Source organism: Caretta caretta, chromosome 7 (assembly GCF_965140235.1).
Source record: "Caretta caretta isolate rCarCar2 chromosome 7, rCarCar1.hap1, whole genome shotgun sequence".
NCBI lineage: Eukaryota > Metazoa > Chordata > Testudines > Cheloniidae > Caretta > Caretta caretta.
In genome coordinates, this window is record NC_134212.1 from 121,992,674 (window position 1) to 122,006,065 (window position 13,392).

Below are 13,392 nucleotides of genomic sequence, written 5' to 3' on the forward strand. Positions count from 1 at the left end.
CAATCTATATTCGTTTCTGTTTCTATCACATTCCTTCCTGAAAGGGTTGAAATGATGTTAAAGTGGATTATTCACCTCTAAAATTACCACCAGAGTAGGGGACTGCATGGCTCATAGGATTTGTGCTTTGTCTCTGAGTCACCCATTCAGATTCATTCCTGGTTTGTATTTTTACAGGGCTTTGACAGTGTGGAAGTTGGAGATAAACTGATGTGTGTAAGATCATTAAGCCCAGCATCTCATGGAGTTCTGTTATTTCTATTTCAGGGAACCCTCAAGGAAAAGACACTTGAGAATCTGGAGAAGTATGTGGTGAAAGATGTAAGTGTGGGGTTACTTTGCTGTGCTGTGGGACATACTGTATTGAGAACACAGGCAGGAAGTGTGGGGAAAGGAGTAAACCTGTTGATTTGTTTTACTGAATTAGAAAACTGGTAAGCCTGGTTTCCATTGTAACAACCAAAGACAAAGTGGAAAGTGCAGATCCGGCCTGGGTCCCAACCCAATAATCCACATGGCTAGGTTTCATCCACACATCTATTGAACAGATTACAAAAGCTAGAGGAGAATTTAACACATGATGGAGGTGAGGATGTTGGTGAGGCACATGCAGACTCCACGGGTGGGGAAGGGGACTGTTCCTTTTACCTGGCTGTTCTTTTAGCACCATAAACCACAGAGATGCAGCTCTGTTGACCTCAGCTTCAGAAGAGACTGAGAGCTTTTCCAGACAGAAGTATTGATATAGCCAGCCCCTGAAAGAGGCATGAGGGGGAGGGGAAATTCCAAGAAACCTTCCAATCTCTCAAACTTCCCTCTAAAGTGAGTGCAATGTCTGTCCTAGGAAAGCCGAAACTGTTCACGCCTTCCTGCTTTCGGACTGCCTTTGAAGGAAGTGTGAGAGCTGCAAGTGAGCATTCTGCAGCCAGTCTCCATGAGTAGGCCCCATGTACAGGAACTCCTCGCTTAACGTTGTAGTTCTGTTCCTGAAAAATGCGACTTTAAGCGAAACGATGTTAAGCGAATCCAATTCCCCCATAAGAATTAATGTAAATGGGTGGGGGTTAGGTTCCAGGGAAATTTTTTTCACCAGACAAAAGACTATATTATGTGTGTCTACACACACAGTATAAGTTTATTATGTATAAGTATATTATGTGTATACACACACAGTGTAAGTTTTAAAGAAACAATTTAATACTGGTACACAGTGATGATGATTTTGAAGCTTGGTTGAGGTGAAGTCAGAGGGTGGGATATTTCCCAGGGAATGCCTTACTGCTAAATGATGAACTAGCAGTTGGCTGAGCCCTCAAGGGTTAACTCGTTGTTAATGTAGACTCACACTCTACAAGGCAGCATGAATGGAGGGAGGGAAGACAGCATGGCAGACAGAGACATACACCCTGTGCATGTGAGAGAGAGAGATGCACATTGCTCCTTTAAGTACGCTGACCCCACTCTTAAGTACACTGCCTTTTTAAGTTAATCAGCAAGCTGAGATGGCAGCTGCTGCAACGAAGCTCCCTCTGTCCTGAGCCCTGTCCTGTGTCCCCCCGCTTTATGGAAGATGGGGTAAGCGGGATGCAGGAGCAGGGGGGAGGGGGACACCCTGACATTAGCCCCCCTCTTCCCCTCCCCCTCCCCCCCCGCACAGCAAGCAGGAGGCTCTGGAGAGCAGCTCCAAGGCAGCGGGCAGGAGCAGCACATGGCAATGGGGGGACGTACAGCTGAACTGCTGGCAATTGGTAGCCTGTTGGGTAGCTGCCGCACAAGGAACTTAGGGGAGCGGGGAGCTGCCGGCCCACCCTGGTTCCAAGCCCCCACCAGCTCACTACAACGGGCTGCTCTTCCTGTAAGCAGTGGACAAAGCAGGTGGCTGCCAAACCACATTATAAGGGAGCATTGCAGAACTTCAAAAGAGCTTGTTCCCTAATTGATTAGCAACGTAACAACAAAACAACGTTAACTGGGACGACTTTAAGTGAGGAGTTCCTGTATAGTAAAAACTTATCTGAATGTCATTTGGTTTAAAGTACTGATACCAGCCAGTCCACATTATGGAGTCATTGCCTGCCTGCAATGTTTCATTTTAAAGTAATTAACCAGTCTAGTTACCTGTCTGCAAGCTGCTTTGGAAACTTCTGTTTTGGGGTAGTTGATCACTTGTAATTTACACATGGCTGAATTAGGATTTATAACTTGTTAATAAAAACAGCTCCAGACTCAAACTCACTCTAACTTTGGTGTTCGAATTATGGCACATCCCTACCTGTAGACTTGGGTGTTCAAACCTTCTACCGAAGGGCTCATTTTGGTAATTTATCAGGAGCCCAAGGGCCACATCCAGTTTGTCTGAAGTGGAGCTGGTAGTGGGTGAGCATGCTACAGTGTGTGAAGTGCCACTGAACTGTTTAATATCATCTCATCATATCAATATCAGAGTCTGTGAGCACCTGTGGACACAGTTAAAGATACCCATTTACATTTCTTCCACTCTCTTCATTTCTGCATGCAAGGAAGTTTTCCTGATGCTGTTGCCAGTTTCAATGTATTGTCTTGCAAGCATGATTTTAATTAAGGCTTGTTTTTCCCAGTGGTAAAGTGTCTGTAATCCTTGCGTGTCATTTTAGGGGAAAATGCCATTACTGCTCCGCCGCATGAATGAGGTTGGAAAGGTGTTTCTTGCCACAAACAGTGACTATAAATACACAGATGTAAGTGCTGCTGAAATACTTGGATTTGCGTAGAACTTAATGAAGAAAAACTGGATATTCATTTTCATACATTTTCTGGTTTTAGTATGACAACTTTGAGTGTATTCTATATAGTTCCTGAGTGAGAGGTAGTGTGATTTAGGGATTAAAACAGAGGACTGGATTTCAAAACTCTTGGGTTTTATTCCAGGCTCTGATACTAATTTATAGCGTGACCTGGGGCAAATCAGTTACCTCATCTGTGTCTCAATCTCTCAGCAGATGAAAAGTGCTGGATAAATGCAATGTATTTTTATTTTTAAAACTAGTAGCCTTCAAAATGCAAAACTTTCCCTATAATCAAACTGTTTTGATGCATACATGAAGGCATCAGACAATCCTGAATCTGTGATCAAGTGACAGTCCAATAACTTTTGAACCATCAAAGCTAGAGGGCTAGAAATTGGTGCTTTATCTGGGTGGAGAGAAGCTGGAAATTACCTCTTTTTAGCGGTGCAAGGCGTTTCTTTAAAGCCCTGGGAAATCGCAATATATCACAGCATTATTATGCATAAAAAGCTTACAGATCATTTTAAAGGTCTCTAAAATATAGATTCATAGATACTAAGGTCAAAAGGGACCATTATGATCATCTAGTCTGACCTCCTGCACCACGCAGGCCACAGAATTTCACCCACCCACTCTTGCGAAAAACTTCTCACCTATGTCTGAGCTATTGAAGTCCTCAAATCGTGATTTAAAGACTTCAAGGAGCAGAGAATCCTCCATCAAGAGACCCGTGCCCCATGCTACAGAGGCAGGCGAAAAACCTCCAGGGCCTCTTCCAATCTGCCCTGGAGGAAAATTCCTTCCCGACCCCAAATATGGCGATCAGCTAAACCCTGAGCATTTGGGCAAGATTCACCAGCCAGATACTATAGAAAATTCTTTCCTGGGTAACTCAGATCCCACCCCATCTAACATCCCATCACAGGCCATTAGGCCTATTTACCATGAATATTTAATTACCAAAACCATGTTATCCCATCATACCATCTCCTCCATAAACTTATCGAGTTTAATCTTAAAGCCAGATAGATCTTTTGCCCCCACTATTTCCCTTGGAAGGCTATTCCAAAAATTCACTCCTCTGATGGTTAGAAACCGTCGTCTAATTTCAAGTCTAAACTTCCTGGTGGCCAGTTTATATCCATTTGTTCTTGTGTCCACATTGGTACTGAGCTTAAATAATTCCTCTCCCTCTCCGGTATTTATCCCTCTGATATATTTATAGAGAGCAATCATATCTCCCCTCAACCTTCTTTTAGTTAGGCTAAACTAGCCAAGCTCCTTGAGTCTCCTTTCATAAGACAAGTTTTCCATTCCTCGGATCATCCTAGTAGCCCTTCTCTGTAGTGTGCAGATTTTGAAGGCAAATCTATTCTTTGATTATAAAAATTACTGTTTTATCTCCAACTGATGTGTTTTATTAACTTTGTTCCCAAATTGTAATAAATCTAATGCCAAAATTGACAGTAAATTGTAAAACTAAAAAAGTTATGTAATCTGAAAAGGTGGAGACTGAGAAGTATGCTGTTATAAACTACACAAATGTATATTTTAAAATCCAAATTTTGTCTTTCAGAAAATTATGACTTATTTGTTTGATTTTCCACATGGACCAAAGGTATGTGACTCTAGGACTGCTGTTTTACTAGAAATTAATGCACGTAATTATCTCTGTGTAGCATAATAGGATTGTAATCCTGGTTCATGGACTGCATGGGGATTAGCAGGTATAATTAAAACACAGTTGCTGTTTAGTTTCCTTATTTACACAGAATCAAATCCAAATATAAATAGAACATTTAGAGAGCTATTGTCAGCTGTTTTAAAACAAGAATCCTTAATAACAACATATTTCAGAGTAGCAGCTGTGTTAGTCTGTATCCACAAAAAGAAAAGGAGTACTCGTGGCACCTTAGAGACTAACAAATTTATTTGAGCATAAGCTTTCGCGAGCTACAGCTCACTTCATTGGATGCATCTTCATCCAATGAAGTGAGCTGTAGCTCGCGAAAGCTTATGATCCAATAAATTTGTTAGCCTCTAAGGTGCCACAAGTCCTCCTTTTCTTTTTAATAATAACATAATAATGTTGCAGTCAAGATCAGTATGAAACTAACAAAGTTTAGATTCCAATAAGAAATCTTATTGGAGAGCAAAAGGGCTTTGTAAATGGAAAGGAATATCTAGGGCCTAATACTGATCTCACTGGCATGACTAAACATAACTTCAGTCATGTTAGTCCTGATTTACACTGGTATAAGTTAGGGCAGAGGTAGGCCCTGAAATGTTTAAATGTAAAGCAGCTAGGAGCTCCAAACCTTTGTCTGCTTAGTACATTCAGCATAATCGATTACTTCATCAGTCACACAATGCATGGCTCAGCTCCTGTTTCATGGAGTTACTTAATTATTTTCATGTGCCTGTCAACACTGCACCTGGGCGCATGTCACAGTATCAGTATCAGCCCCAGTCAGATTCCACTGGGGTTTATTTATAATCTGCTTTCCTAAATTTCTCTACAGTGGAATTTCTCTTGGATGTAGTATTTTTCGCTTTCTCCTGTAAACTGTAGTGTTTCTTGGTGATGTTAAATACCTGTCATGTTGGACCCAGAGGTGGCTGCATTTCTGCAGTGTATGGAGTGATTCCTCGATATATAGTTTATGAAAGCATTCTGGGATCCTTCAGGATGAAAGGTGCAATAAATATAGCAGCTTGTATCCTAAAGTGTATCAGTGATTTGAGAAGAAGAGGCTGAAGGCAACGGACGCTTTTATGGTTCTTGTTTCTTCCTTTCCTAGCCTGGAAGCTCTCATCAGCCATGGCAGTCCTACTTTGACCTAATCCTAGTGGATGCACGAAAACCCCTATTTTTTGGAGAAGGCACAGTATTGCGACAAGTGGACACTGTAAGTACTGCATACGGAGCACACTTACCCACGTGGTTTCTTTAGGCAGCTTGGAACAGGAACTGGACCTTTTTTAGACTGGACTCTGCATTGAAATTCATGGAAGGCATTGGGCTGGAGTTTGCTTTTAGTTACACCCGGTCAGCCTCATTGCTGTCAGAGATGTGTGTCTCACGGGCAAACCTGAGTCCTTCCTAGCTAAATTAGAATACAGCAAACTGTGTATTGAGAAGAGTGAAACACAAAACCCCTCCATGTGAGTGAAAGCTGCCTTCAGTCTCCCAGGGAGAGACAGGGGTCCAAGAGAAGGAAGAATTAGGAAAAACCGGACAGAAAAGATCCACCACACCAGTTGCCCGTCACTAAAGTGATTTATTTCCTCTTCTGTACAGGTTACTGGCAAGTTGAAGATTGGTACCTACACAGGCCCTCTGCAGCATGGCATCGTCTATTCAGGCGGTAAAGCGAGAACAGTCTCATGTATATTGTATAATGAGCATAAACAGAGATTTAGCTTCTCAGCCTACTGGCATAATCTGGGGTTGTCAGGTTAATCTCTGGTAGTGTTTCTGATAGGCAAGCCCTTCAGTGTAACCTGCTGGACCTGCTCATCATCCAGTATTGTGCAAGGATTTTAAAGGGCATGGGAGTGCTCTGGCTGCTTTAGCACACTTGGGACTCAGCTGTTTTCATACTGCAATGCCATGTTCAGCCACTTGCCAGGTGCCCCCAGAATCCTCTGCCCAGTTTGCATGTTGCTTCAAAGGAAGGGCAATGGGAATGAGGGTGATGGCTTACACAGCTCTTCTGACACATGAAAAGAATCTGGCTCATTCATTTCAGTGGAAGATGAGAGCCAGCACTGACCACCCTAGATACTGCCCACAGTCTGGGAACCACAGCACTGAGTACTTTGTGAAGGCATTTCTGTAGTGCAAATAGCTGCAAGTGCTTGGCTACTGTTGTGATGTGCTAATATGGAGCAGACTGGGGCTTTGGGGAGACCCCAAAGGATGCTGCTTTCTGGGCCAGTGGAGATAATACACTTGGCAAAGATGGCTTCTGGGAAGAGATGGCCAACTTGCTGTGTCTGTAGCCCACAGCTCCCTGTGTCTTGGCTGCCAGTGTATGCTCTGTGAGTAGCTGCAATTACTGGACACTTGTGTTTTTGCACTGTAGTGACAGGCATGTGCCTGAGTTGTGAGCTTCTGAAATGTGAGAAATCTTTCCCTTCATTTCACAATTGCTGACCCATCCTGTTTTCATTCCCTCTCAGGTTCCTCGGATACTATCTGTGACCTGCTGGGGGCTAAGGGCAAAGACATTTTGTACATTGGAGACCACATCTTTGGAGACATCCTAAAGTCCAAGAAACGTCAGGGCTGGAGGACCTTCCTGGTGATTCCCGAACTAGCCCAGGAGCTGCATGTCTGGACTGACAAAAGCTGTACGAAACTAGGCAACCACTGGCCAGGTTTTGCTGTCACTTCACTTGTGCAGCAACATTGACCTCACTGCGGCTGGTCTATTGTAACTGAGGGGAGATTTTAGCACTATTTCTCAAGACTGCATTGTTTGTATGGTGTCGAGGGGAAAAGCTGGGGCAGGGTTTAGAGGGGCTCTATGACAGTATGCATCTGCCTTTGTTTCTTTTTTTCCTGAGATCTTCCCCTTGCTTTTGGCATCTGTGTTAGGGGCTGATGCAATCCTGTTACCCAAGGGAAAGGATTGGACTACTTGCTCAGCCTCTCAGACCACAGTCCTGGCTGTTGCTGACACTGGCATCTCTTTGCGAGGATGGATCTAGGCCTTTTGCACTTGGGCACAGTGGAGGGGAATTAAATTTCCACTTGCATTGTGTATTAAAATGAGCTCTACATGGCATGGATAGAAGTTGTGATCTGATGGGCTAAAGTGTTCCAAACCCATGTAATTTTTTCTAATAAGCCACACCTCTTTCACTGACTGGATCAGTATGTCCCTGAAGTGACCAAATGGTCACTTTTCAAAAATCTTGTTAGAAAATGGTTTGTTGTTCATTAAAAAGTATGTTAGCAGATTATGTTCTTCTTATCGTGGTGTCTGATCTCCTGACGCTGTCCCTCTCTGGAGGAAGTTCCAGTTAATTAAGAGGGAGGGCTGCTTTCTCAGCTCACCCCCTCATGCCACTACTCTCCCCCTTCTCTTCCTCCATTGGCATCTCAGTCAAAGTGGTGCCTGAATCCCCTCCTGAGCCTCAAGCACTAACAGATCTCTGCTGTCACTGGGCTAGCTCCTTTGCTGGTGAGGTGCTTGCAGGGCAGAAGCAATGAGGATCTCGTTTGTTGTGTTTAATCGTGTAGCTGCGGAGTAACAGTGGAACAGCAGTGCTCTTAAAAAGCTTAAAAACTCATTATTTACTTATCCATGATGTAAAGTTGCAGGGCAGATTAGGACAAGGAAGGCAGGAGATCGGGGAGGTGTGAGGTCAGAGCAGGGGGAAGTCTGAGGTGAAAGCAGCTCCCACGGTTAATTCCTAGGATAAGCAAAGATCCCATTCTCCCATGGGTGGAACACAGCAGCTCAGCAGTATTATAGAGGAACTAGCGTAGCATTAGTCGCAGTATTGGACTAGCGGGGTCACCATGCTGCTCTCCTTACACCTCAATTTATTTGGGACCCAGCTTCGTTCCGTTCGGCTGCAGACAGCAGCAGGACTCACAACACAGAACAGAACAGCCTTCAGTGTAGAACCATTTCAATGGCCCTGTCCTGCAGCCCTGCTCAGACGCATTGCCCTGTTGATGTCAAAGGAATTACTTATATAAAACTGCAGGTGTGGGCCCTAAAGCAGCAGGGATCAGTCCCAGAAAGCAAGTCCTGAGCCCTGCCAGGCCTGCACGGTGTGCATTCAACTCTTTAGCTGAACCCATCTACATTAGACACCTGTTTCTCGCCATGTCAGCCCGAGCAATTGCGTACTCTGTTTTATTTTCCATTCCTGGCCACAGCTGCCTCCTATGAGAAGCGCTGGAAATGTGATGCTTTTGGCACTTTCAGGTTTAGCCCTCTGACCCTCTTTCTTCTCTTTTATGGAATTATTCAGCCCTTTTTGAAGAGCTGCAGAGTCTGGACATTTTCTTGGCGGAGCTGTACAAGTGAGTATTCCAACATTTGTATAATAATTTCCTACCCCACATAGCAGCTGTCATTTGAAGATCTTAATGCACTTTTGTAAATATTAGATAATGAATCCCAGCAAGTCCCCTCTAAGTTAGGTAAGCAGTATCCTCTTTTTACACATGGGGCAACTGAGGCACACAATGGTTATGACTTGCTCAAGGTCACACAATGAGTCTGTGGCACAGCCAGGAGTTGATCTCAGGAGTCCTGATTCCTAATAATCCTGGGTTCTACCCACAAAGCTAGCCTTCTTTCCTCTATAGACCATACTTCCTAACTGAAAAATACCCTAAACCTCCTAGTTTTCTAAATGTTTTCAAACAACGTTGTGTAATTTTTCTTCTATAACCAGGCATTTGGACAGTAGCAGCAATGAACGGCCAGACATCAGTTCCATCCAAAAACGTATTAAGGTATCAGTTATAAAAACACCTTTTCACACTGTATACTGGGATCACTTCCCTCAGCACTAAAATGCAGCAGCATTACACAATAGCTTTCATAGGCAGGGAAGTATATCACGTTCAACTGAAATTAAAAAGGAGCTTTAGGTAGACAGAAGGTTGTTACCCCAGTTGGAATTTGGCCAGGTCATTGGGGTAGCACCTGCCCTGTTAGGGAGAATGCCCTGGTCAAGACCTTGGTTTTATGCCTGATCTAAGAAGCATAGTGCCACTTGGTACCATTCTGGGGCACTGATTCCATATTGACTCAGATGGGCCGCCTGTTGGCTGTCTGTCACCACCTCCTACAGCATTCTTGGTGTTCCCTGGAAGTTTCCCATCTACTGATCAGGCAAACCCTGTTCAGATGACATCACAGCCTGGTGGGATGGCTGCAGCTATGATGAAATGTCATTGATTCCAGTACAGCTTTCCCCTCCATTAGATGTGAAGATGGATGCAGTGTGGTCTCGCTATTAGAACACACACAGCCTGTTAAGTGCCCCTCTATTCTGAGACCCCTGCAGAAACTGAGCAGCCCAGGAACTCAGAATGTCCCAATTACGTGACAATCTTTTCCCAGTCTCTCTGCTGGAGTTTGCGTTGCTCTCTGGCCAGAGCACTGAATCTGCCTTTTGCTTGTAGAAAGTGACTCACGACATGGACATGTGCTATGGGATGATGGGAAGCCTGTTCCGTAGTGGCTCACGACAGACCCTCTTTGCCAGCCAGGTGATGCGTTATGCAGATCTCTATGCAGCATCTTTCATCAACCTCCTGTACTATCCGTTCAGCTACCTCTTCAGAGCCGCCCACGTACTGGTGAGTAGTAACCCACTGAGAAATCAGCAGCAGTCCTGACAGGCAAATGCCATCAGAACTGTCTAGTGTGTGATGTTGGCAGAACCAGATAAACACTATTAAGGACTTGGGGACATCACTACTGTAGTGCAGAAGAGATAGGAAACTCAAATTCTCATATTATGGCTTGGAGGCACTTAAGCTTGTTATGGAGGTGTCTGAGCTCTTTAGTGGAGGGTGATCGACTCCTGCTTGTTAGGATGGCATTGGCCACCCCGAAAGCTGTCCACCTTCCCAGCCAGAGACAGTAATGTGGGCTGCTCAGTGGGGATAGAGGAACTATAAAAGAAAAATACTGGTGCTTAGAATAAAGGACCTGGGGATCATCCTCAGAATCACATCTAGAGCAGCATAGAGTTGGGGATGCATGCAGTGATGCGACAAGACGTACAGAGGGATAACACTGGATCTAGTTACCAGTTTTGCTGTTCTCCACACTGGCTTTCCTATGGGAGAGTACCATAGGCTGTAATTAGGCTAATTATTGGCCCTCAGTATTGATGTTGTTGATATTAAGGTCAATGTCATGGGCTTGTGCTGTCTTATGAATAACAACGGGCCAATCTGTTCTGAATGGATAGCATGAAAAGTCACTGGCCTTCATCTGTAAGGAGCTAAGTGCTTCAAAGAGTAGTGAAAACGATTTCACTAGGTTCAGGTTTCAGAGCAGCCGTGTTAGTCTGTATTCGCAAAAAGAAAAGGAGGACTTGTGGCACCTTAGAGACTAACTAATTTGGTTATAAATTGGTTCGTCTCTCAGGTGCCACTAGTTCTCCTTTTCTTTTCACTAGGCTCACTTTCAGCCCCGAGCCCTCGTGCATCCCTGCGTTTTAGTATTAGTTCTGTAATGCTGCAAGCACGCACAGCATGGCGGGGCCTGCTCTCCGGTCACAATCCCAAGGGTACAGCATATTTAACAAACTTCAGGTGCTTGTTTTTCATTAGTATCTGCAGATATTGGAGAAATAATGAGAGCGTCTGCATGGCTGATCACAGCATTCCTCCTGGGACAAAAAGACAGGTCCACTCCTCTCTGTTGTTTTTGTATAGATGCCACATGAATCGACGGTGGAGCACATTCATGTGGACATCAATGAAAAGGAGTCACCTCTGGCCACCCGCAACCGCACCTCAGTGGATTTCAAAGATTCTGACTACAAACGGCATCAACTGACCCGGTCAGTCAGTGAAATTAAACCACCTAACCTCTTCCCCCAGACTCCTCAGGAAATCACACATTGCCATGATGAGGATGATGATGAAGAAGAGGAGGAGGAGGAGGAGGAGGAAGAGGAATAGGAAGGAAAAATGGAAGCCTCTCTGAAGACAAAACATGATTGCGGCAGTGATGAGCGGGAGTGGATTCCCTTGTTTGGTTCCAGGGGGAATGGGCGTGATTCTTTCAAAGGCACATTTTGAAAGTTTCCAAAAACTTTTTAAAATTAACACTAATCAGGAGGTGCCCCTTGTTTTTAATTTTGCGAATCTGCTCTTTGCAGACAGTTTGAAATGCCAATGAATTCTGCACTACAGGAGATTCTAACAGTGCATTCAGACTGGACTTCACACAAGTGTTATCTACTATGCCTCCCCTGTTACGTATTTGGGATGCTGCATGTTTCCCCCTTTTTCTTCCCATGGGTGCAATTCATTTGGTTTTCATTGAACAGTGTCTTATGAACGGTTTGGAATTTGTACAGTCTCCACAGAGAGGGAAGGATGCAATGGGCCCAGTAGCAGACAAAATGATCTGACAAGAATCCTCCTACTGCAAGTTGTACCACTCTTCTTAATTCTCAGCTTTTTTGGATATAAATTCTCCCCCTACTAAATACTGTATTGTATCCAGGGAAACGTTATGGCTTCCAGCATTGAATTTACCCTCTGCTAAGCACAAGTTTCCCCTTATAAGCTGTTTAATGTTCTAAATTACTCTGGCAATATCTGATTTCACTGGGATTCCGGTACTCACTAGCATTCAGTAGTTTTGGGTTTGTCAGGAAGTCTGTTGTCCTCCCCTTGGTGGATAAAGACTTAATTCTTTCATCATCGACATGGAGTGCATGATTGCGGCTGCGTTTATCACACACGCTCTCGCCTGCCCCCGCCCGCCTGTGTTTTCAACAAGTAGCACTGGAGCTTGAAATCACATCTGTACGTCGTATGTCAGCTATTTCTCCCCCCAATTTCTGTTCTCTCTCTCTCTCTCCGCTTAGCTTTAGGAAAGGAAAGCGTCAGTGTCCCAAAGATATAAAAGCCAAACAGCCTCTGGAGTGGAAGTGTGAGCTTGAACCACCCATCCTGGCTTGAACTTGGCCCACACTATAGAATCCTAGGACCGGAAGGGACCTCGAGAGGGCATCTAGTCCAGTCCCCTGCACTCATGGCAGGACTAAGTATTATCTAGCCCAGCCCTGACAGGCTGGGGGTGTGTGTGTGTGTGTATATATATATATATGATCATATAATGCAGGGCTAGTCCAACTGTGTGACCCATACAATTCCACAATACAGCTTGCAGCTGCCCCATCTTTCACATGGAGCTGTAGCACATAGAAACTACAGGTCCCAGCATGAAAGCGATCTGGCTCAAGATAGCTGTAGTCTCCAGGCTCCTGTGCTAGAACCTGCAGTTGTTGGTACCTCAGTTTCAGAAATGAATATGATGCAGTCTGCTTCATTTGTCCTGCAAACAGTTCAGTGTCCTGTCTGTGCCCTTTGGGCCTCCACCTGGTGTTAACTTAAACACAGATCCCTCCTATGTTACCATTCCCTGTAAGGTGTGGTGGGCGGTACAGCTGTGTTAACCGTGCATTGCCATTTACTACCTGTCATGGGTGTGGTGTAGCTTATTCCAAACTGCCATTCATTTGTGAAAGGTACAGAACAGGGGGCCTGATTTTAAAGAATTAGACCTTTTGGTTCAATCTCATAACTGCATTTGATCTTATGCCAGTGTAACATATGGTGAAAAACAAATCAGCAGGAGGTGCTGGTATGGATGGCCTACAAGTCAATAAACCATGATGGTTCTATTATTACTGGCCTATCACGTTGTGTATGCATCACTGCTGGAAGGTGTCCTTGTCGCATCACAGCTGAATGGGAGAGACTTTGCTAGGTACAGAGTTGGCGAGCCAGAAAACCATCAGAGAGTTTGGATTTTCAGGAGGAGATGTCCAGCGCTTTTGTCACTAAGTTTTAAGGAGGGCAGTATCCAGCCTCCTTCTGAAAGGGACTCAGAAGAAGTGT

At 44.5% G+C, this 13,392-nt stretch overlaps 1 protein-coding gene across 6 annotated transcripts in view; it reads left to right on the plus strand.

Annotated features, from left to right (window-relative positions):
- The window catches only part of NT5C2 (5'-nucleotidase, cytosolic II), an 89,564-nt gene extending 76,386 nt beyond the window's left edge, over positions 1–13,178 (plus strand). For 4 of the 6 annotated variants that reach the window (XM_048858154.2, XM_048858153.2, XM_075131096.1 and 1 more), the window contains 10 exons: positions 268–321; positions 2,634–2,717; positions 4,342–4,383; positions 5,567–5,674; positions 6,067–6,133; positions 6,951–7,148; positions 8,760–8,811; positions 9,189–9,249; positions 9,925–10,101; positions 11,191–13,178. In XM_048858154.2, the coding sequence (XP_048714111.2) occupies positions 268–321; positions 2,634–2,717; positions 4,342–4,383; positions 5,567–5,674; positions 6,067–6,133; positions 6,951–7,148; positions 8,760–8,811; positions 9,189–9,249; positions 9,925–10,101; positions 11,191–11,439 (1,092 nt within the window). In that variant the 3' untranslated portion in view covers positions 11,440–13,178. Of the gene's footprint in view, positions 1–267; positions 322–2,633; positions 2,718–4,341; positions 4,384–5,566; positions 5,675–6,066; positions 6,134–6,950; positions 7,149–8,759; positions 8,812–9,188; positions 9,250–9,924; positions 10,102–11,085 lie in introns of all 6 variants that reach the window. The other 2 variants (XM_075131095.1, XM_075131097.1) reach the window with 2 other exon arrangements.
- Positions 13,179–13,392: the final 214 nt, after the last annotated feature.